Genomic DNA, 24,003 nt, shown 5'->3' with positions numbered 1-24,003 from the left:
CCCTGGACAAAAAATGCCATGTTTGTCACTCTAATATATCCCATCATTACAGCAGAAGGGCAGTCAGGCAATCTTCCTCTTCTTCTTGGTTCACAGAAATGGAGTAGGAGTCTTTTCCTATGTCGAGAACTATGCATAGACCTACACAATTTATTACTGTGAGAAAAAAGCACCTGGCTGAGAGTGATCTGTTGGCCCATGCTGCACAAAATAAAAAGCCTCCAAGGAGCTGGAAGTGTCACAGATGGTATCTGTAAATGAAATAATTATTCTTCACCACTCTCTACAACTACCTAAAAGGAGGTTGTAGTGAGGTGGGGGTCAGTCTCATATAGACTGCCTGCTGGGAGCAGACTAGAGGAAATGGCATTAAAGTGAGACAAAGTAGCTTCAAATTAGATATTAAAATAATTCTTTGCACTGTTCAGGTGGTCAGGCATTGGAATAGTTTGCCCAGTAAGGTAGTAGAGTCACCATTCCTGGAGATGCTTAAGAGGTGTCTGGGACTGGCGCTGGGTGATATTGTTTAGGAGTTACAGTGGTAATGCCACGTGATGGCTGGACTTGATGATTTTAAAGGTCTCTTCCAACCTTGATGATTATATGATTCTCTTTGATGAATCTGGCCCTTGTACTGACAGTCCACGTCACCATACTTTCCCTTTGGTGATGTTTTTTCCCCCATACTGAGACACTTGGTTTGGTATCCTCGTGTGTGCTCATATGCTACTAAAAGGAAGTGTCCAGGCCCGCTACTCTCACACCAGGCCCGCGCTCTTCGTGGGCAAGAGCAAAGCTTTAGCTTCGTCACTCGCACCGCGGCGAACGGTGCAAACTCCATCGCTTTGGGGCTCCCGCCCTCCTCCGTGCCCAGGCGCTCCCACGACGGCCGTGGGAGCGCTGGTTCTTCCCAGGCACCAGGACGCCCGAGCCGCGCTCCTGCCACTCGGGTGCCCGAGCGGGCGGGGTGCCCGCGGCCGATGGAGGGCGGTGACCCCTCGGCGGCGCTGACAGACAGATGAGCGCGGAGGAACACCGCGCCGCCGCGTCAGCGGGCGGGCCTAGATCCGGCCGCTGCCGCCATTTCGCGGGGAGGCAGGCGGGGCGGGACCCGCCGTCAGCGGTGCACGCCCGCCTCCGAGTCCCGGGGGCCGCCGAGCTCCGGAGCCTGCCGCGACCCTCAGGAGCCGCCAGCAGGGAGAGCCCCACAGCGGCCCCGAAGCGGCGGCGCCCGCGGACAGCCCCAGAACCTTCCTTCCCCTGCCCCGCCCGTTCCCCTTCGTCCCGCCTCTCGGCCCCGCCCCCGGGAGCCGTTGGCGGCGGCGTGCCGGCCGCAGCCCCGCCTCCCACCCTCCCGCGGCGTCCGGGCCTGGCCAGCGGCGGCGGCAGCGCGGGGCTCTCTCGCCCTTCCTCTCTCGCTCTCCCCCGGGCGGGTGGCGCCTCTCGGCTCTCCCCGCACCTCGCACCCTCTCCCGGCCGTGACGGGCGGCGGCGGGCGGAGCGCTCCCCCGGCAGCCTCACGGCCCCGCTGCCCGCAGGCAGGCAGGACTCCGGGCGGCCGGCCGGTCGGGCGCCCCCCCGGCTGTTTCCGGAGGAAGGAGAAGAGCGGCTGCCCCCTCCCCCCTCTCCGCCTTCCTCCCCGTTCTTCTCCTCCTCCTCCTTCTCCTCCTCCTCCTCCCTCCCGGCCCCCCGAGCGGAGCGCGGAGTCACCGCGGCGCGTAGACGGGCCCGGCACTCGCACACACACAATGGCGCTGAAACGCATCAACAAGGTGAGTGAGCGCTGCAGCTCCTCCTCCTCCGCCTCTCCCCCCCTCCCCCTTCATTGCTTCGCCCTTCTTTTTATTGTTATTTTTTGGGTGTTTTTTCTTCCCCTTCCCCCATCGCCCTCCCCCCCCTCGCCCCTGGAGGAGACGGGCGCGGGGGGAGAGGTGGAGGCTGGAGAGGCTGGGAAGCGGAGGCTCCTTCCGGCGGGGCCGCGGCCCGGCTGGGGTGGCGAGGCCGCTCTCTCCGGGCCTGAACTCGGAGGTCGGCCCCGGCCCCTTTCTGAGGGCGGAGGCCGGGGGGGGTGGGGGTCGGGGAGAGGCAGGTCCCGGGGCCGCTCGGATGTCAGCGCAGCCTGGTGTCGCTGCCGCTGCCCTTCCGCCGAAGCCGGCCCGAATGGCCCCAGCCCGTGTGTGCCGGAGGGTTTCGGCTCGATGGCGGCGCTCCCCGGGGCAGCAGCTGGGCCCCTCGGCCGGCTTCTCCCCTCTGCTGTGCAACTTCTCTCCCGCATTGTAAGATGGCGGCGGGTCCGCCTGGCCCGGGCCCTTTCCGGGATCCTTCGCGTTCCGCAATAAGGAGGCACGGAGACACGGAGCAGCCGCCGCGGTGCCGCCGTCGCCCCGCGGTCGCCTTTCTCCGCCGCCCCGGGGCCCTCTGGACCCCCGGGGATCCATCGCCCCTCTGGGAATCGCTTCCCCCCGCGCCCGACGGGAGCGCGCTGCGCGCCGCCGCCTCCCCCCCGTTGCACAATCGGAGCCGGGTGGAGTAACTTCGCGGCGGCTAACTCGGAAAAAATGCCGAGGTGATGAAAGTTTGTTGGTTTGGTTTTGGTAGTTCTTTTTTTTTTTTTTTGGTTGGTTTGTTTGTTTGTTTGGTGGTGGTTGTTTTTTATTAAAGCTCTCCCAGGGTAAGAAGGCTCCCGGCGTGAGGTTGCGCCTGGGTAGGTTTAGGTTTTCTCGGCAGGTTTGAGAATTGCTAGGATGTAATGGCAAAACGCGATGGGAGCGCAGCGGCGTTACCGGGAAGTCGCTGTTGGTCTGTGCTCCTTCCTACGCGAGCTACGTGGAGCATTTACGTGTTTCAAGAGCTCAGAGGAGTTTCTTGGTCATCTCATAGCCTGCCAAGATGGCAGAACGTCAGTGTGTCCTGAAGCCGGTGAATTTAGGTGCACAAAACACCTTTTGTAGACAGTGTGTAAACTTTATGCTGCCTGTTAGTCTCGCTTTAATTTCACGCAGTGCTTGTCGTATTTTAGACAAAATGACCGGGGTTTATAATGTTTTTTTGTTAATGGATAGTACTATTAGCCTCGAAAATTTTCAGTCCGTTCTGGATAGCTAGCTGGATGGATTGTCTTTGAATTATGGCTATGCTCTGGCAAGAATTTCAAAACAATTCCTTTTGAATCTGCCATCAGAACTTGTTCCCTGTATAAGTGGATGATATCACTTGAGTTGAAACACAGCTAGGATACTCCCTGGTATGCTTTGTCATCAACTCATGCTTATGAAACACGTTCAGGGGCTGCAGGTAAGAATTTATTGTCAAACGTAAACTAAGACAAACCCCCACTTATGTAGTAATCAGGTGGTCAGAACCTGAAAACGATTCAGCATGACTCTGGAACCAGTAAGTCATCTCTCTGACTTCAAGGTTGTGGCCTGTTATGTACAATCTCTTTTCCTATATTGGTCCTTACACTATTGCACTGTGTAGTAGCAAGGTTCTTCCTTTACTCAGTGCAAGAGTTTAGGATTGGGAAGATAGTTGAGTTAGGGTTTTTTCTTTTTGCCTTTTTTTTTTGTGTGTGTGTTTGGGTTTTTCTAATCAATTTAATCACACCACACTACAAGATACACTTCCAGATTCACACAGAGTTTGCAGTTTTTATTTTTGCATTTGCAAGTTTGGAAGGTGAACTTTATTTTTAGACTGAAACCATTCTTTGCACCTTGCTTTATTTCCAGTACTGGTTTCCAGTACAAATTTGTACTGGGGTTGATGCTGACATAAAAAAATAGCAGGGCCAGTTCTGTAACAAAATCGTTGTGAATGTAGTTTTAATCCTGTCAACCAGTTAAGCCCAGAGAGAATGGCATTGTCACTCGTAACCTGGGATTCCCTGTCTTCCAATTGTAAGATCACAGATCAGACCTTGGAACTCTCTGCTTCCTTGTAGTATGTTGTTGGCAGTAGATGAGAACAGGTTAAAGAGAGACCAGGACCTCAGAACACTCTGATGACACATAGCTGATTTAGTTTGTTATTACTTGTCAGGACTAGAATTGATTGTCTCCTGCAGCAGATGACAACCTGAATATACCAGTGAAGGTATTTTCAGTCTGTTTGGCTGACTCCCTCTTTGTGGACTTGATGTATCAAGCAGAATAACATTCTTTATTGTACTGGGTAAACTAGTCTTTGAGACTCTGTTAGTGTGCGTACCTTTAATCTGAAGTCTGTTACACACTCAGAATACAACCACTCTTAAGACATAACTGGCAAATTCTACTTCTGATTTGAAAGTAAAGGAGTATTTGTGTTGGTTTGTCAGCTTCTAGAACACCCTGTATAAAGCGCTCCCCAAACTGAAGTAGTTGTCAGGTACACAGCCAATTCCAGAAAGATTCTTGTTATGCTGGAGCTTGTCATGGCATCAGTGCCATCTGCTCTGAGTGCAGCTTGCGTTCAGTTGGCAAAACTCTTTGATATGGCTCGCTTTGCAGTTGTTTTATTAAAACAAGCAAGTTCTTTTACCATGGAATAATGTGAGCCTGCATCTTAAAATTGTTTTCTTTCCTGAGGATGAAATTTTTTCCCTGCTTTTTTTTTTTTTTTCTCCTCAGAATTGTCAAGAGATTCATGGTAATTTATGAGCTTGTATGTAAATGCTTGCTACATGCTGTGGCACATTGTCTTGGTCTGAAGTGTCAGTGGTGCCTGCTAAAAACACATCCTGTAATTGCTGCAGCATGCTGGAGCTTCCGATTCAAATGATGATGATCCGGTAGCAGGGAAGCATTTATGTAGGAGTAGGGAATCAGGAGTGCGTAAAATTTGAAAAACTTGGAAATGTGACATCATTTATACACATCCATTTTATCACTGCTGTATGCGTCCATTAAAGTGAGGTCGTATAAGTGGCCTAAGTGATCTTGATAGGCTAAAAATAGAATTAATACAGGAGATGTATGCATGAAATGTCTCATCTGTGTAATCCTTAAGAAAGCTTGTGCCTGCTGTGTTTTATGGCCGTTTGATTAAGCATAGCACAAGCCAGCATCATTAATTTGGAATAGTTTATTAGAAAATCTTAAGTGGAGTTGGCATCCTGCAAGCTAAAGGCTGAAGGTGGCAAAACTATTTATTGCTACTTAGGTACAGATAGAAGGCTTCCATTGACAGTGGTGGTGACCGAATAACTGTTTCCCTCAGGCTATAGCCTCCAGCACAGTTCCTAGATGTATAATTAATTGCAGCTTTAACCCCCCCTTCTCCAGATGCTCCTAGTAAGAAATGCTGCTAACCCTGGAAATTAGTATTTTTCAGAGATTGGGTGTAATGTGCATCAGTGAGGACTGCATGGAAATCTGCATTAGTTTAACTGAAGTTGAAGAGTTACAAAGCCTGCTTATTACTTTATTTTTAAACTGCTGCTTTTTTCTTTTGGACTTGGTTTGAATTTTTTTTTTTTAAATCTATGTAAAGCTGGTTGGAATTATGTTTTCTTCTCTGGATGAAACCCACAACACTTTTGGGGGCAGTCTTGGATTTTGTTTGCTGGGCTTTTTCAAAATAGTTGAATAACTTGAAGTTACGTGATTGAACTCATGCTTTGAATGAATGTCTAGAAATAAGTCTGAATTTGTGTGTTCAGGGGCTCGGAAAGTCCAGATGAGCTAGCTTATGAAATTCAGTTGATGTAAACTTAGTTGCTTTAAACCTTTAATGCTTTAAACCTTTGTAAATGCTCTCTCTATGTATCGAATTAGCTTTTTTTGCTGTAATTTCACCTTAACTGTTGTGAATATCCAGGGCTAGACTAAGCCCTGTCTTAAGTAGGTAATTCAGCGCAGCTATCAGACTCGGTGGTTAGAAGGGGTCACATTGAACCAGAAGGTAGTGCTTGGTTTTTAAATCATGATATTGCAGCAATGGAGTTTGGGAAGCCCTAGTGTTCAAGAACTTAAATGTTGTTCAAAAGTCAGAATAAAATATTTAGCATTAGATGAAAGCTGTCATCACGTAAATTCTGTTTAAGATTTAGCTTATCCAAATAAAAGTGACATTTCTACTATGAAATTGATATCATTAAAATGAAAATAATGTTTCTTAATTGGGTATATTTGGTACTCTCTATTGAAGACCAGCATTTATTAATAAAGTATTGGATGTGTTCTAAGAACTAGTCGTATTTTTATGGGAGAGGAAAACTGATGCTTCTTTAGCTAGAAAGTGGACTGCGGTAACTTAGATTTCTCTTGTGAATTGAACACAGTCCTTGTGAACAAGTTCCCTGTCAGCATAGAACTTTAAATGTATGCATTGGAGTGGGAAGAGAATGGGGATTGTTATCTCACTTAAGTGATTCACAGAACTTCAGAGATCAATATTCCATTAGATGTGTACTTCTTGCATACTTTAAAAAGAGTCCTCCAGTATATAAAGGATTTAGGTGGGATAATCTATACAGAATAAAAAGGTTGGCCAGCTCTTACGATGTTTATGATCATTCCAGCTTTTAGAGATCTGGTTTTGAAAATAAATCTGTGCTTTTGCTGTTATTCCTAGTGTGAGTTTCTTCTACAGAAGGCCTGGTGTGGAACTCCACAGAGTGGAGTTCAACTTCCCTTCAGCTTCCTGCCCAGTCTGTAACCAGTTCTGAGGCTTTTCTCTGGGCTCATGGGGAAGGGAGTGGAGAAGGATGTAAACAGCTGTAAGCGGCAGCTGTTGGATACTGAGCAGCGAACTGCCTCTTGCTAAAGGCATCTCCCTGTGGAGGCCAGTTCCAGCCTGGTGTTATCCCCGTGGATGTGTTCTTTGCATCCACTGGGTTGAACTGTTGGAGGACAGAGAGCATGGAGGTTCTTACTGTTCTCTGAGATGTCAAGTGACAGCTGGTAAGGAGAAGTGGGAAAGAGTTGAGCTTTTGTGTCATTCAGATTAGGGCATTGGTACATCATCCCTGATAAATTTTTCTGTTCTAAATAGGAAGGTTTTGCCACTTTAACTGTCTGCCCTGTGTTCTTGTGTAGGTCCCTCCCCTGGGCATCAGAGCTGGCAGATGGGAACTTGCAGTCTGCACTTCAGCATTAGGTCTGATCTCTCAGAATAAGCTGACTTTTGTCGATGCTAAAGCTTACGTTGCAAAGGCTGAGTTACAGACATTCTTTCCTGTGATTGATTCGATGTAGTAACCTGACAGTAGAACATGCAGAAAAAATTAAGAAAGGAAAGCAGCAGTGTGAATGTGTGTGTGTGTGTGTATATATATATAACTGCAGTCAGTAGTGCATTTTTATATGTGGTTGCTTTTTGTCAAGTTGGTTTTATCAGAAGAGAGTCTTAAACTCTGTTGAGTTGCACATGCTTGACAGTTTTGTAAACTTTGGAATATAAATTTAATGCCTCAAACTCCAAATGGAAAATGCAGGAGATTTAAAAAAAAACCTGACTAAAACAGTTTCTCTTCACTGGTCTTCTACAGGGCACTGATCTGATTAAATTTGTAGTTTTGTTGGGGAAGCTTTGCAAAAAAAAATAGTTAAAATTATATCACAAGTTTAAATTGGTGTTTATGCCTTTGGCAACTCTTTATAAAACACTTGGATGTAGACGTGGTTTAATACTGGAAGACAGAGCATTGCAGGATTCAGGACTGAAAGCTAAATAGGTAGGGGGATTTTTACCAACAGTAAAAATTATGTATTAAATTTTCGTGTAAAGGAAGCATTTGTTCTGAACCTCTTCCCTTTGAGACGTATGATGCACTAGACATCTTCAAGATCACTTGCAGTTTTTTCCACTGAAATTGTGATGGGTTTTTATTCTGGTCTTAAGAAAGCAAGATTGGGAGGATTGTGAACTGCTTTGCAAATGTTACGGCCGAGTAGAAAAAGAAGGTGACCAACATTTAAACCTTTCCACAAGCATCTGGACACCAGAGTTACAAGCTGAACTGAGTGCAGTGCTTTAGGTCTTTCTGATGGGAAGGCATGAAGATGGTGTTAAATGCTCAGTTCTCTGTAAGATAGAGTTAGGTTGGCCAGGTGTTCATCACCTCTGTGAGCTCTTCTAAGTTTCTAATAAATACAAAAATGTGCACTGCAGTACTTCTCAACCTTTGTTGGCCTATTTGAGAGAAAATTCTCTTAAATAAATGCAAAGTTTGTTTTTTCCTTTTAGCCTTAGTTTTAATGGGTTTTTGCCTTGAATAATATAGGAGGATCTCCTGAATTACAATTTGCCACATGAGCAATGACCCCCTTCCACTCCCCAACTTCAGGATGCAGTCTGTTCATAAAGATGCTTTTAAATTTTTTTTTAAAAAAACCTGTTTCCTCATTTATTTTTTAAGATCCTTCTGTACATCACTATTCTCTAGATAGTTGAGGTGGAATTCAGCTGTAAGAGCCGTTGTACTCCAGATAGTTTTGTGTTTTGTTTTGGTAGTGGTTGGTTTGGTTTTTTACACTGTTGTCTTGGTGTGAGCTGATTTTCTGTGTAACTGTACCTAATCCTATAGACAGGCCCTTAGAATGGTTATGAAGGGTAGTGACACAAATAGCATAATATGATGGGGTAATTGTATGCTGTTGCTAAGGCAGTGTAGTCAATCCCACATAGGATCCCACAATCTATGGACATAGTTGTGTCCATAGGATACAGCCCTGTGGTATATTGTAGTAACTTTCACATACATCTTTGTATTCATACAAAATACAGATTGGTGAAAGTCAAATCAGTTTTTTAAAAGGAGACCTGATTTTCAGAGTTTGTTAGGTTACTTAATAAATTTCAGAATAATATAGGAAGCTACCTCTAAACAGTGAATTCACCATGCTGATTACAGACATGGTGTTACTTGTTAGAATATTGATTTGATAACTTTCTGTTACACTGCCCTTGCTTTTTTGAGAACATGAAGAATTCTTATAGCTTTTCAGAAAGTGCAGACTGACTGATGTTGTGCCCCATTGAGGCCACTTTTCATTTCTACAAACACTTGTCCTGTGCACTGCCAGTCTCCAAAGTTGTTGTTTGTGTAGTCCTGACAAACTCCTGAGAGTCTTCTGTCATATGGAGCACAGGGTATACAGATGCTGCTTCTGGTTATGTGTCAAATGCTGGTGGCTGAGGTTCTGCTCTAAGTTACTGTGCCCTCGAAAAGCCGAAGGGCAGCATGTTGGGAGGCTCTTGCATAATGCTGCCAAACTGCGGCATCTAAGGAATATTAAGCCAGCATTTGTGTGAAAATGTCTCTCAGAGATGCCCACATTGCATTTCTGAGAGGTAGCCATCAGACCAGAGTGCCTTACTTTGAGTGTAAACTTCTTTCCAACTGCATCAGTTTACATTTGTCTGTACTGAATTTCATCTGCCCCTTGGTTTCCCAGTCATTCTGTTTCATTTAGCAAGGTGCATCTTGGTGTTTCTCGTGTGGCCTGTTTATACTAGTTACCCTCTTCTCAGAGGGCTGCATTGTAGTCCTGGGCTACAGAACCAAAGATCACTGTGGTTCTTGCAGGAAAAATCTCCCAAGGGAGCAGCATGCTAAGTTTCAGTGTCCAGTATTCAAAAGCTTGGAAATGGCAGAATTAAAATACCCAACTATCACTGAATGGCTCAGTAGTTAACCAGTGCTTCATTTCACACTTTCCCCTCCAATGTACTTTAGTCAATGTACACAGTCCTCATTCTGCACTGAGCATAGGAGTGTTTTAATAAGCTCTGCTGTTTTCAGGATATGGTAATTGTTATGATACCTCAGAATTTATGTGTGTAAAGCAGTCAGATTTTCTTCATCTTGAGTAAGACAGCTTCTGTGGTTTTGGTTACTTTAGGGGAAACAAACCATACTTTGGAATTCAAAGCACAGCTCTACAGGTATGTAGTTGCCACCTCTTTTTAAAGTTTGTTCTGAAAGCCTTTAGGGAGTGACCAGGAAAGCAAAGTCTGTAACTGTATTCCTTTTCCAGTTGGATCTGTCCAACGGCTCTGCAAAACATTGGAATAAATAGAGAGCCATTTTAGTTTCAGTGACTGAAATTTCCCAAAAACCATTACCTGCATTGTACACCTTCCAGATTTCAGAACAGATGAGAACAGTTCTAGACAATACTCTCTTTCACAAATGGCTTGTGTACTGAAAAGGTTCTTTGAAGAGATAGTAGGTAGTCACCTGAGTAGTTCGTGTCACAGTCCAAGTACACCGAGTGACTTAATTACAGTGGCACAGCAGTCTGGCATTTCCTTCCTTGAGTGCAAGGCTTAAAACATGACTATTTCTATGTTTGTCTTTTATTATACCACGAAGGTAGCATGGTTAGACATTGTACAAACAGTATGTGGGGTGTAGGCTGAAAAATCCAGTACTAAGGACTGAAGGGAGAACCATGAAAAATACAAGCAGAATAGTCAAAATAGGGAGAATCACAACTCTTAGATTCCTAGTTATGTTTTGGATTTCTTAAAAACCGTTCTGTGCTCTTTGTCTTTGCTGTTTTCTCAGACTGCTTTTCATATGTTTCCTCTGTAGAGTTGCTTTAATGTCCTTTTTTAATCAAAAGGAACCTACATCTTTCTGTATCTTGCACTGCCATTTCACATTGCTTTTATCTATTTATTGTTAGCCAAAAGGCCAGCTTGTTTGAAACTGATAATTTTCTGCTGGTTACATTTGTTTCGTGTCTGTTATACCATTGGTTTCTTACTCAGCTTAGAAATCCACATTCAGTGTCCTTTCAAACTTACTTTCTGCTTCCAGGTGTAATTAATTTCTATGCTGAAACGAATGTTTCAAATGCAGGTGTGTGGGATGAGGCAGTAGTTCTTTGCTGCTTGACACTTCTTAATCTTCAAACAGGCTTAAGTGTTCTTCCCCTCCCTTTATAGCTGCTTCCAATCCTTCCTTCTTTTTTAAAGCTGTTCTCAGCTGTGAGCTAATGAGTAAGACTAATGCAGTGCTGAATTTTTGGTTGCCTAGAGTTTGAAATATCCTGTTTGACGCATCATTAGACAAGCAGTCAAGTTAATAAATGTTGATTTTTTCTTATTGGCCTGAGTGTTCTTTTTTCTCTTTGTCCTTTTTTGGTTGGATTGGTTGGGGGGGATTGTGTGGGGGTTTTGTGTTTGTGGGTTATTGATTTGGGGTTTTTTTAACTTCTGATTTAACTGCGTATCACCTTTCATGCCCTCTAAGTTACTTTCTGGAAATGTAAAGCAAATTAATCTGACAGTGCTTTCTTGACTAGAACTCAGAAAGCTTCAGTATGTGATTTTAACAAAAACGTGTGTTACAAATCAATATTAAATGTAACTGTGAGTTAAGGCCTGTGGAAGACAATCCTCAGTCATTCTGGCGGGAGTGATCTTCTGTCACTCTGTGTTCAAGTCAGCTGTTACTATCATTAAAAGTAAGGCCTGGCTATTTCCAGTGTAAACTAAAAAAGTGTAGTAGTGCCACAGGGAGTATGGAATCTGACAAATGGGAAGAAAAGAAGCTGGTGCAGATGCTGCATTATTTGGTACCTTGCAAGAAGGCAGCTTGGTAGGCACCAGGCTGTCATTTCTTACAGAATTTTCTGGGACCTGAAAACTTCTGGGTTTTGGCTCATGCATGTTTGGATGAGATATCCTTTGTCATTCTTTAAAGTTTCTTCATTCTTTAAATGGCTTCTGTAATCTTTTAAATAGCTGGTGGAGGGGAGTTGTTTGAGGGATTTTTTTAGCAGCTTTTCTGTCAAGAAGAGAGAGATACTTCTGGTTTTATTATAGGATCATAGTCCTGCATTCGCACTCACATGTCAAAGTTTTGAATCCTCACTTGAAGCTCAAGCCATATTTTCTTTGTTAGTTATGATTATATTGCTGCAAAACAAGCAGGTTAGTTAGCTTTTTTAAGCTTTTTTTTCTTGAAAGTACTGGTTTGGGTTTTTTTGTTAGCTTTCTGATAAATAAATATATAGTGAAAGAGAAGTGAGGAGATAAAAAATGGGGCTGTTTCACCAATGAAACTGAATCTTGCTAGAAACTTAATGTGAAACTGGCAGAAGACAATGGTACTGAATTTGTGTTAAAGCACATCTGTTTGTTGCAGTGGTGGGTTCTGCTGCTCTATTTCTCTCTGTTCTCCAAAACTCTGTTGCAGCATTGTGCATGTATTGCTCCTTGTCTGTGTTACATTGCTGGTGCCCTCTTAACAGCAGCATTGGTGCTTACTCTTTTAACAGTGTTCTGATCTGTAAAATGCTCAGTGACTAATCATCCTTGTGGAGAGGTAGGAACTATCACAACTTTATATTTGGAAACTGGGACACAGAAATGGTGACATGCTGGAGCTGCACCGGAAACGTCTCGCAGTGACAGAGACTGCTGGTCATGGTTGTAATTCAAGACTAATCCTTTCCGATAGGTGCATAGTGTGTCACTCCTCACCAAATTTGGTTTATTGTTTCTTTGTAAAGTCTTTCACATTTGCTGCTTGGGAGTTTTGTTTTGGTTTTTCTTTTAAGCCACCTCTGAAGTGAAAAACTGTAACAACCGATTCCAGGAAAATGTGGGTTCTACTTTGGGGATTTTAAAGAAAATTTGGGATATAGCTTAATACCTCTTAAGAAAGGGAAAGCACTATTGAAAACATGTTAACAAAAAGAAGCAAAGTTGGAGAAGTAGGTATGGCAGTAGAAGGAGTATGAGAAGCAGGAAGCTCTTATATGTAGAAATACTACATATTAAATATTTTTTTGTTATGGAATCATTATTCCTGATTGCTAAGCTGAGAAGGTAAGTAGGTTTGTATTTATATTGCTCAGTGGGAAGCTTTACAGAAGCTCCTTCCTTTCCTTGAACAGAATGCTTCAGCTGCACTCCAGACCTCACAGCCCACGTGCCTCTGCTTGTTCAGTTTCCAGTTATTCCAGTTTGCCTGTTGGATTCAGTAGAGTTGTAGCTTTCAGAAGGAGGTGCTTTTTAAAGTTACTGAGAACTTTGCACTCCCTTGTTGCAAAAAGCCTCCCCTCTTTGTGTAGATGTGAAGTATCACTCACTTAACAGAGAGATGAAGTAAGTCTGGTGTTACTGTGAGCCAGGGTTTGCTTCATTTTTGCCCAAGTTCTTCCACAGCCCTTCACACACTCTGCTGAAGCAAACAGCTTTACTGCAAACTTTTCTGACCATAGTACCCCAGGGAAGCAAGTACCAAGAACATGTGCCACCTCAGCTTTTTTTCCCCCAAATTTAGTGGGTGAATTACTTCCTCTTTCTGTGGGTGAAATGCCAACTGGTGTATCATTTGTTCCCAAAATTATCTGTATATTGAACTGCTTTGATTAGCACAATTAGAGTTTTTGGGGTTTTTTTACTGAAGTGTTTTAGACCAGACAAAACTTTAGTCCTTTCGTTAATGAAGGTCACTGCTACTTTGTTATCTCGAACAGTTCAAGCAGTTAAAAGGAGTAACTCTGTGTAGACATAAATTTTGAAATTACTGGAGTCTGGAATATTGAATCTCGTTTGTTTCAGCTTTTAAATTATTTTTAATATTACCAAAGGGGTTTTTGCATAAATGTTTCACTGGAACTTACTAAATTTAATGTGTGTCTTACATCTACAGTTACTTTTCCTGGTTGAATTACTGATGTTGAATTACTGGTTTTCCTGCTGTGGTAGAATACCTATTTTTATCTTGAGTACTGAATACTTGTTTCTCTGAAGACAGTAGTACCTTTTGAAGAGCTCTCTAGTCTAATGCACATATCTATGACAGTCCACTTTATGCTGATCTTTTCTCTGTCTTAGTGCTACGCAATTTTACAATTTCATAAATAGTATGAAGAGCCTTTTCATAGTTCTTAGTCCCTGTGATAGTTTAAAAAAAACCTCTAGGACCTAAATGTTCTTCCACTATTAAATTAATCATGTAATAGCTTTACAACTGTATTAAAATAATAACGTTTGTGTCTTTCTGCTTATTCTGTTGCTACAGCTTACTTCAACGGACATGATATCTTTTTTCCTCTCAAATTTTGGAAATGATTGATCATTCTTAGAACTGGAAAATACATTTTGATGAGAAACAAGCCTGATTAATAAAACCTGATGTATTTGTTAAATGGAAAAAAATGCCCTGAAAACTTAAAAAAACCTTTCTTTCAGAAGTTTTGTCTACATTTATTGTTTGCCTTTACATGGATAACATAAATCTAACTTAGCAAATTTTTCTGGAGGGTAATGAACAACATATGGACCTAATAAGTGATACTAAATGGCAGAAATCAGTCTATCACAAGGCCCCCCAGTGATACCTGGAGAATGTAGCAAAAAGCATTCTAAATGCATTTGCTGTGATGATCTGGAAAGAGCTGTTGCCCACACTTCTTCAAACAGCAACAGTGAAATGGACTGTACTGCTAACTTCATTGTGCTGTTGCTTATCAAAACTGATACGGTTTCATTTTGTGAAACAGTCTGATGCCAGTGCAAAATGGAAATTTTATTAATTGGAAAGTTCATCAGAATTAACACATGTAGGGAAGGGAAATCCGGGACTAAACGTTCATGGTGTTTCGAGGGAAGGGGATTGGTGTGGGCTTTGGGTGGTTTGGTTTTGTTGTTTGGTGGGGGGTGTTGTTTATTTGTTTGTGATTAGGGGTTTTTTTAGTGTATGGACTTGCACATGTTGAAGTGGTGTTATTTCTGTGTTTGCAGGAGCTATCATCTTACCAAAGAACAAGGTGTTCATGTTACAAGAAATATAAGTTGGGTTTGTGTTGGCTTATACTTAGTAAATTTTTATGAAGTGCAGAATTTGTGAAACTTAAAGGATATACATTAGGGTCTTCCCAGGCAAGGGTTAGCTGTCTGGTCCAAATATGCATGTTTCCAGCATAATAGGTATGCCTGGCTTTCTTAAATGTCTTACAAAGTTCTTGGTTTAATGGCTTGTATAGACTTGCTGGAAAAAAAAAAAAACTTGTGTGAAACTGTTAATGTATGAAAGAGGGGCTGAATATTTTGCCTTTTCTCAAGACTTCTAGATACCTTGACAAGTGCAGATTTATTTATAGAAGTTCTTGATGCTCTTTTTAAAATCAAAGGAGAGCAGGGGAGAAAGAAGGTGGTTGCTACATGCTTTAACTGACAGTGTAAATTTAATTTTAAGACACTGTCCAAACAAATGATTTGTGGAGCATTAAAACAATTTAATGCAGAGCTTCTTTGTTTCATCACAGCAGTATTGTTACTGCACAAGGAATCCTCCATCTGAAGTTTCTGTTCCCTCTGTAATGGAGGAGGGAGAGAACTGTTTCTGCAGCTCAGTAATTTTTAATTTTAAAGGTGTAATTGTCTTAATTGTAAAGATTAAAATAAAAAATACAGATACTTTTCCTGATTACAGCACTTGTCAGCCTCTTGAATTTCCCTGTCTGTTTTGATCTTTGGAAGGTACATCTCTGCTGCAGGTGGTGGGTAAAGTGAAACCAAGTTTCGGTGGGTTTTTTTCTTGCTGTTCTTAGTTCTAATGTCAGAGGTTACATACAGAATGCTTCCTGTTTCATGAAGACTCATCAACAATTTTCTCCTTCCACTTCAGGCTTTTCTACCTAAGACTGAGTCCTTGTAAATCTTGATCAAGAAGTGGTTAGACTTGCCAGCTTTGTGTGCTGCTTCATTCTTCAGCAGGAGTGTTTTCCACAGTAGTGACATGCATGTATTTGGAAAAGCAGAGTCATTGTAGCTGTTCACTTTCATAATTGGTTTTGGTGCTCCTTTGTCTTTTATAGACATTTTTGATTCTGATCTAGTGGTTCTTAGAGTTGTTAATTGCACATTCTTCTGTGTTTGTACACGGAAAAACTGGTAAAGGTTTTTGCTAGACATGAAGTGAAAATTATTATGTTTGTTTGTTTTCTTAAAGGAACTTAGTGACTTAGCCCGTGATCCTCCAGCACAGTGTTCAGCAGGTCCCGTTGGAGATGACAGTAAGTAACTTTAAGTTTTATGTTTTGCTTTGCTGACTCAAAGCATATCATGCCTAGATAATAATGTGGAGTTTTTCTTTTGTAGTGTTTCATTGGCAAGCCACAATTATGGGACCTGTAAGTATCCTAATTCTTGTGATGTAATGTTAAATGAGTAGTTCCTACTGAGGAGAAAACTGGGGGGTTTTTTGGTTTACTTTTGTTAACTCCCCTTAGCCAACTTAAGTTTTAGAGGTGCTCATTACAGTAAAGGAAAACGAGGGAGGGGAAAAAACCCACCAGTTACTTTGTTGTTGCAATGTTTTTATGAGGACATGTATTTCAGCTGTAATAATCTCTAGAGCAATGTTAGGTATTATCACTTAATATCTAGAAACTTTGTTTGCATTTAACTTTTTCTGAAGTTTTCATCTAGCATGAACTTTGTACTAGGAGCTGGTACTAATGCCAGGAATTAGTTGGGCTGTTTTTGTGTGGATCTTAAAAAGGAATCCTCATTTGGTCTGGTGTTGTAATGCTTGAAGGAATAGAAGGGGGAAAAAACACTGAAATGTGAGGTTTCAGTTATGACTGGAGGAAAAAAGTCAGTGTTAAGTGTCCAGTAAACATCTGAAACCTGAATGTGACTTTCTCTTCATTAAGGAAGCCAAATGTTTGCTTTTGTTGAAAACAGCCTGGAAGCATTTCACATCTGGAGTTTTCAGGCTGGTTATCTGTATGTAAAAGACAAAACCTTCTGTAACTTGTGAAGACAAGCCTTTGGTAAGGCTACAAAGTAGGATTTAAGTATCAGTGATCCTGAATGACCCTGGCTTTACATATAGCTACAAGTGTGTTATTAGGAGATGGCTATTAGAGGCTTGCTGGACTGGAAAAAATGTCTCTTCATCCCAAAGTACTTGGTCCATATTGATTGTAACTAGGTACCTCAAAAAGATAGAATTGTTCAATAGCTGTATTCATGCTTAGATGGCAAGGAGTTTTGTGCACTATACTGGGTGTGATGATTCTATGTGGCTGCATGGTCATGCGGTATTAAGCATTGGTTGAACTTAAATTGGGATTATTATTTTTAGTTTTCCCTTCTAGTTTAATAATATACAGCTCCTTTTTTCCCCTTGTGGTTTTTGTGGTGTCAGAAGGTCTGCGTTCCTGTTTCCAGATTGGGCAGTATCCTGACAGAAGTGTGTCAGGAGTGTGGTGTTTGTAGTTCCAGTGCTGCTCTGGTTCTGCCTTTAATAACAGACGGGGATTTTAGAACCAATCATCTGGTCTTTCACCTCTGCAATAGGATATTGTGATTTTCCTGGATAGGTGTATGAGAGCTTACATTGGTTTAACGCATGCTAAGGAGGAATTCCTGTAACTGATGAAATGTATCCCCAGAATATGTCCAGTAAACGAGTTGGTATTTTTTGGCTTCTGAAGGCCTCATATGTTACCCGTTGACCAAATACAAGAGGTTGTATCTTGATCACTAGGTTTCATCAGAGACATGTTGAGGGTTTGACTCCCGTATCTTGTGTCACAGATTTTCGTTTTCTGGTATTTAACTACTAAGTACTATGTCATTATTTCCTTACACTGGTGAGATGTTTTTGCAATTAATGTGAGAATTCAATTTACAAATAATGCAGATGTGTACTGTGTATGTCTCAAATTAATTTTCCCTAGCCCTGAGTCCAGAAGTAAAAGCAAAATATTCTTCAGGTTAAACAATGAAATTGTTAGCTCTATTTCAGAAATTTAGTTTTAATTTTGAGTAAAACTTTTTGCATCTTTCTTCTTGTAACTACTAACTTACACAATCCCTATTTAGTCACTTCAGTTTTTTCTTCTGCTTACTATAATTTTTTTTATTTCCACGTGTTGCTTTACTGCTTGTAGTTGACCTGAATGAATTATCCCAGTAATTCTTTCCTTGGATCAGGGCAATGTAAAATACACTCTCATACTAGATTACAGTGAATTTCTAATACAGAAAGAGTAGAAAAATTCACTTGAATTACGATTCAAGAATTATTATTCTTTGTCTGTTTGGTGGTGCTGGTAGGATGGGTGGTTGGGTTTTTTTGTTGAGATCTTTTTGGTTTGTTTTTTTTTTTTCAAGGAACAAAGATTTAGCTGTGTATTCATAGGTTTTCTGCAGGGCTGAAGCTAAGGACAGAATTTAGGAGGGAATGGGAGTCCATGGCCACTCTAAACTCTTGGGTGGTCCCAACAAATAAGCTCCAAACACAGAACTGGAGGTTTTTGAATCTGATGGGACCCCCACTGTTAGCATTACTCCTTGAAGCTATCTCAGAAATATTTGAATGCTTTTGCCAAGTAGTCTTGAGTGGATTGTCAGAGCAGCTGGGTTTTATGATGCATTAGCTTGGAGAGGTCCACATGGAAAGTGAGGTGTATGTGTTCTGTATTACTTACCTTAGGAAGCAAGAATTGAATTTTAATTGTGTCTCACTTGTATTGGTGGATTAAACATTTTGGTTGTTTAAACAAATTTCCTCTGCTTTTATTTATATAAAAACAAGATCTTCAGTGGTATTTAGTCCTAAAGATGATAATAGGAGAATTATTTGTTTGCTTTGACAGAACGACAGTCCATATCAGGGTGGTGTATTCTTCTTGACAATTCACTTTCCCACAGACTACCCATTCAAACCACCTAAGGTAAGTATTGCTGTCTCGTTTGTGAAATTAGTGATTTTTAAAGAACTGAGTACAGGACAGAAATTGGAGGCTCTGTACTGTAGTATTGTCAAGTTCTCACTTCTTTTCAGGCATTCTTATGATCTGTTAGATGTCTGGGTCCTGTTCTGACTACCGCAGGAATGGGTGTGTTAGCATATTCTTCATGAGCAAATCATGTGTGTGAATTCTGAATGTCTTGAAATATTTGGGTTCGTTTCTGGTTTTCTCAATTGATAGGAAAACTTTTCATTAGCTTTGTGTTAGTATAATAGAATTCTTGCTGAGAGGACTGTCTAGTATTAGTGTAGCTGTTTGGATTGGTCTGTAGGAATGTGACGCTATAGGTAGGGATTAGCTCGCTGAGTGCCTAAAATCAACTGAGAGGGTTATTTGTCAAGAGTTTGGCAGTAATTGCAAAATATGCTCTTTTTTGATAGCTTTATCAGCCACCAGCTTTGTCTTCCAATTTTCAGTCAATATGAAGGTGTACCCTTGGAGTGACTGCAATGTTCGAAGTTCCTTAGCTCTGTGACTTAGCAGTGTTACTGTGGTTTAGGCACTCCTGTTGAGTGTCTTCATCAAAGGCAGCTGGGATTAAAACATTCATACTTGCCCTCTCTCTGATATAGTGCCTGGCAGTGGAAGACTCAGAGCTTGTGGCTTGAGTGCCTTTCCCTGAATTTGATGCAGTTTAACTGCTTAATCTGCTTAATACTGCTTTTAGAGTAAATTGAATTGACTAATAGCTTGACTGAGAAGAATGGGTGCAGTCATTGTCATAGACCGAAATGCACTCTTTGTTTCTTTGTTTTTTGTTGCAGGTTGCATTTACAACAAGAATCTATCATCCAAATATTAACAGTAATGGCAGCATTTGTCTTGATATTCTAAGATCACAGTGGTCTCCTGCTTTAACTATTTCTAAAGGTAACTTTTGTGAGGGAGAAGTTTTTCCATCTTGTGTTGAATACTGTGCTTTTAGCTTTGATTGTGTTAAGTTCTTGCCCATCTCTTTGATTTCCCTTAACTTCCCTTCCATTCCTCATTTAAGTCTATGTTTTGCCAGTTTGATGATACTGCATTTTTATTGGATATTGGTTTTTGTCCTAACACTTTCTCCTGTGTGGCTGTTTAAGGCCTTGTCTGGCCACTTACTTGCTTCAGTATTCTTAGCAGAGTTTGCCAGCTTGGGCCCAGAGGAATATGCCAGTATTTGGATTGGAATAAGTCTGTGGTGGGGTGTTTGCGCTAAGGCTGAGAAACTGCTTGTTTGGAGCTGCCCATGTAGATACACATGTGCATATTAAATGAAAGATTAATTTAAAGTCAGTTTTTAATAATGAGATTTGAATAATTTTTTCATTCTGTCTGGAATTACATGCATAGTTTTATTGGCATATCTGTGGTAGATGAATAAATCTGTTATTGATACTTACTGCTTTCTGCCTTGGTACACTGGCATTGCATTACATTACTTCATGAAGTAAGTTTACTGATCCTACTTCATGATAAATTGATGTTGTGTTGCAAGAGAAGATTTGTGGCTTTCCTCATTTTACTACAGTAAATAACAGATAATTCTCAAATATTTTCATGATGATCCAATTGTTTTGCCTCAAAGCCACTGGTCACTGTGGCTTCAAAAGATCCATCAGAGTGCCCTTTTGTCTATAAAACCCGTAATTCCTGTCTGTCCAAACAGTCAGTTTGTGATTTGAATGTGGATTCCCTACATTTTAATGCTTCGCTGTTTTCTTCTAAAGCTTCTGTGAGAGTGGAGGATGAAGTCCTCATAGCTGCCTACAACAGTGTTGCTCTGAGTTTACAACATAGGTGTAGTTTTTTGAGTGCAGACCAGGATATTCTTACCTTATGTACAACAAATAAAGAATACAATCTGACTTAAAAACTTAAATTTGAAGATTTTCTAGTTGTAGAGATAGGAACCATGGGTATGCTGTTCATCAGAGTACATAATGTGCTTTTGTTGGCTGCTGTGTTACATCATAGTACAGGGCACAACAGTGCTGTTCTCGTGTACATACTGCCAACTGTACGTATTGGGAAATAGGAAGCAAATAGTTCTTACAAACCTTTAAGTTAGTCTGGGCTTTTTACTTAAGAGTGAGTTATGAATTTATTTTGGCTTTTTTTTTTACAGTTCTCTTATCCATTTGTTCACTGTTATGTGATCCAAATCCAGATGACCCACTAGTGCCAGAGATTGCACGTATCTATAAAACAGACAGAGACAAGTAAGTACAGAATTGCACAAGACTAGTATTTTAGCAGACTTTGTAAGAGTGCATTGTCAGGCAGCAGTTGTGTTCAGTGAGCCTTTTGTGAAGATCTGAGATGGAGAAAACTTGTGTGTCAAAGAAGTGAGTAGTGCATAATTTAAAAACAAAGGAGCTGAGTATCTTTGAAGTTGTGGGTGAAGGAGACATCTTTTTCTCACATGCGTGGAAGTATTTTACAGTATATATGTTGCCTATCTTTTTCATTACCATGCATAAATCTAGTTAGATCTTAATAATGAAGAAAAGAGAGCTTTTTGTTGTTTTGATGCCGTCATTCGGCAGCAGCTTGGCCTTTAATTTTGGTTTGTCCCTTGAAAATGGGCAGCAGAACATTTTCCCCATCTCTGTTGCAATGGCTTTATTTTCCTTAGGTATCTTTAACATTTTGCACAGATAGAACTATATGAAGCAGATTTGGGGGGGTTTATATATATTAATGCTAAATATATTTGTCCAATTAGGTACAATAGGTTAGCAAGAGAGTGGACAGAGAAATACGCTATGCTGTAGGGTAAGAATATTTGCAAATTACAGTGCATTTAACAAAATGGAAATTTGTCAGCACTTGGGTGCTGCATGCTCTAAGGCACTGGATTAACTAACAGATAATGGATGCACCAGTTACTGAACCTGGAAATTTAACAGCTTGATCTGTGGTTAGTGTGTAATGTATTGGCTAGTCACTATTTCTCACAGATACTACTCTTGCATGGCCAAAAAAAAAAAGTTAGTATGAAGTAATTATTTGAGTTCTGAGCCAGGTTGTCAACTTGTTCTGGTAAGTATTTACCCAGATTTTGTCAGAATTTGGTTCAAAGTGATGCCCTGTAGCGAGACCTCATATATAGACAGGAGTGAATTCAGACAATCCAAATTTCAATTATTTTTAATCAGCAGTCTGTCTTTCACATATAAACTAGGAAATGTATGGGGATTGTGTTCTGCTTGTATAGTTAATAATTAACTTCTTACTGACAAGCATGGAGTTAAGTGTTAACTAATTGTCAGCTCAGTTCCTGTGGAAGTAGTGTACTTCAAATAGTCTTTTAATGTCCATTTAAAATTTTGAGCAGTATATTCATGTGGAAAGAGTATTCAGTGCAATGAAATGTTTAGTGTTGTTTTTCTTTAAAATTGGAAATTTGACATTTTGTGTCCAGTGATGATATTAACCAAATAATCTTTACTTACGGCATGTGATATACTGTAATCTTAACTTAAGAACAATATTCAAATAAAATACCTTGTTTCTTCTATCCCAGGTAGTCTCTGTTCCTTTTCTTTCTGTCATTTTTTAATAACAGACTTCTAGCAAATTTGTTTGTCTTGAATTTAAAGTTTTTCCTAAAAACCAGAGAATATCCTAAGTGGTCTAGGGAGGGAATTGTTCACATTTTTGAGTTCAAGTATGTCTTGGTACAGAAAGAGACTTCTCACAGTGTAAAGACAGTAGGGAGATGGGAATAAAATCATACTTAATCATAACTGTTCAGGATATTGTCATTTTCATGCTGATGTTAATTCAATTCCTGGTTTTGTTTGCAGGTACAACAGAATATCTCGGGAATGGACTCAGAAGTATGCCATGTGATGCTACCTTAAAGTCAGAATAACCTGCATTATAGCTGGAATAAACTTTAAATTACTGTTCCTTTTTTGATTTTCTTATCCGGCTGCTCCCCTATCAGACCTCATCTTTTTTATTTTTTTGTTTACCTCCTTCCATTCATGCACATGCTCATCTGAGAAGACTTTAGTTCTTCCAGCTTTGGACAATAACTGCTTTTAGAATCTGTAAAGTAGTTACACAAGAACAATTGCCCAAGATTCAGATTTTTTTTTGTTAATGGAGCATGTGTATTATGTGGCCAATGTCTTCATTCTAACTTGGTTATGAGATTAAAAACAAACATTCCTCACTGCTCTAACAGATACTGAAGATACCACCTGAAGGGGGGAGGGGAGATGGGTGTTCAGTTTTCTCCCATCTAAGAAGTAACATTGCTGTACCAACATCCATCGTGTTCCAAACCTTCCAGTGTTAGGGAACTGAGGTTTTATTATATACTTTTGCTCATAACTGATATGTCTGGAGAATTGGTACTGAATCTATAGCATCAGCAGAACAGAAAATGTGATGTATCTTATGCATGTCAATAAAGGAATGACCAGTTCTTGTTTTACAGAGAATGGAAATTGGAAGTCAAACATCCCTTGTATTCCAAAATAGGGTTTAAGAACATTTTTGTAATTCATTTAAATTTTGTTAGGAGGCTTGGAGCTATTAGTTAATCTGTCTTCCAAAACACTGTTTAATATAGCACTGAATAAATGATGCAAGTTGTCAATGGATGAGTGATCAACTAATAGCTCTACTAGTAATTGATTTATTTTCTTCAATAAAGTTGCATAAACCAATGAGCTAGCTGCCTGGATTAATCAATATGGGAAACAAAATCTTTTGTAAAAGCAAAGCTGGTTTTTGTATATACTGTTGGCATTTGCCTCATTGTTTAACATCAAATAATGATGTAAAGTTCAATAGAGTGACTTTTCTGCCATTTTCAGTTCTAATGCTCAGTCTGTTGCAGGTTGGCACATTGCTCGGCCTGGTGGATGCAGAATTAATAAGCTAACATAGTTGTGTAGCCGTAGTAGGGGGCTGCACTTGGTGCTGGGAGCCCAGTGTTCAAGGATGGACTTGGGACCCAGCAGATCTGAAGTGGTGTATTGTGGAGATAATTCCTGATGCACCTGTGTTTGCTGACTGAGAACCTTTTTCTTCACCTTGTAAACTTGACAACTGAAAGATCTTAATGTGGGGGTAATGATGAGGCAAAAAAAATTATAAAATAAAGTACTGTTTTGATGTGGGAATTGTCATGAGGCTGTGTTGAAGTGACTTTACTATGTGGGATGTTCGTTACCATTGAAAAGGACTTGTTCAAGCCATGCTGCCATTTACATTGATGACTATTTTAATGCAACAGACACTTTCTTCATGTCAGGTGACTAAACGTGAATAAAGACTCATTGCTATTGGA

At 40.8% G+C, this 24,003-nt stretch overlaps 1 protein-coding gene across 1 annotated transcript; it reads left to right on the top strand.

Moving 5' to 3' along the window:
* Nucleotides 1-1,107: 1,107 nt before the first annotated feature.
* UBE2D3 (ubiquitin conjugating enzyme E2 D3) lies at nt 1,108-24,003 on the top strand. The gene is made up of 7 exons (XM_042049665.1): nt 1,108-1,772; nt 15,902-15,965; nt 16,051-16,082; nt 18,561-18,638; nt 19,481-19,586; nt 20,821-20,914; nt 22,505-24,003. The coding sequence occupies exons 1-7, from the start codon at nt 1,749-1,751 to the stop codon at nt 22,548-22,550; spliced, it is 444 nt and encodes a 147-aa protein (XP_041905599.1). The 5' UTR covers nt 1,108-1,748; the 3' UTR covers nt 22,551-24,003.

This window comes from Corvus kubaryi, unplaced genomic scaffold, assembly GCF_017639235.1.
Source record: "Corvus kubaryi isolate FWS band 111438036 unplaced genomic scaffold, C.kubaryi_AGA036_p1.0 71, whole genome shotgun sequence".
Taxonomy (NCBI): Eukaryota; Metazoa; Chordata; class Aves; order Passeriformes; family Corvidae; genus Corvus; species Corvus kubaryi.
Note: the sequence above shows the minus strand (reverse complement) of the source record. Positions and strands in the feature narration are given on the sequence as shown.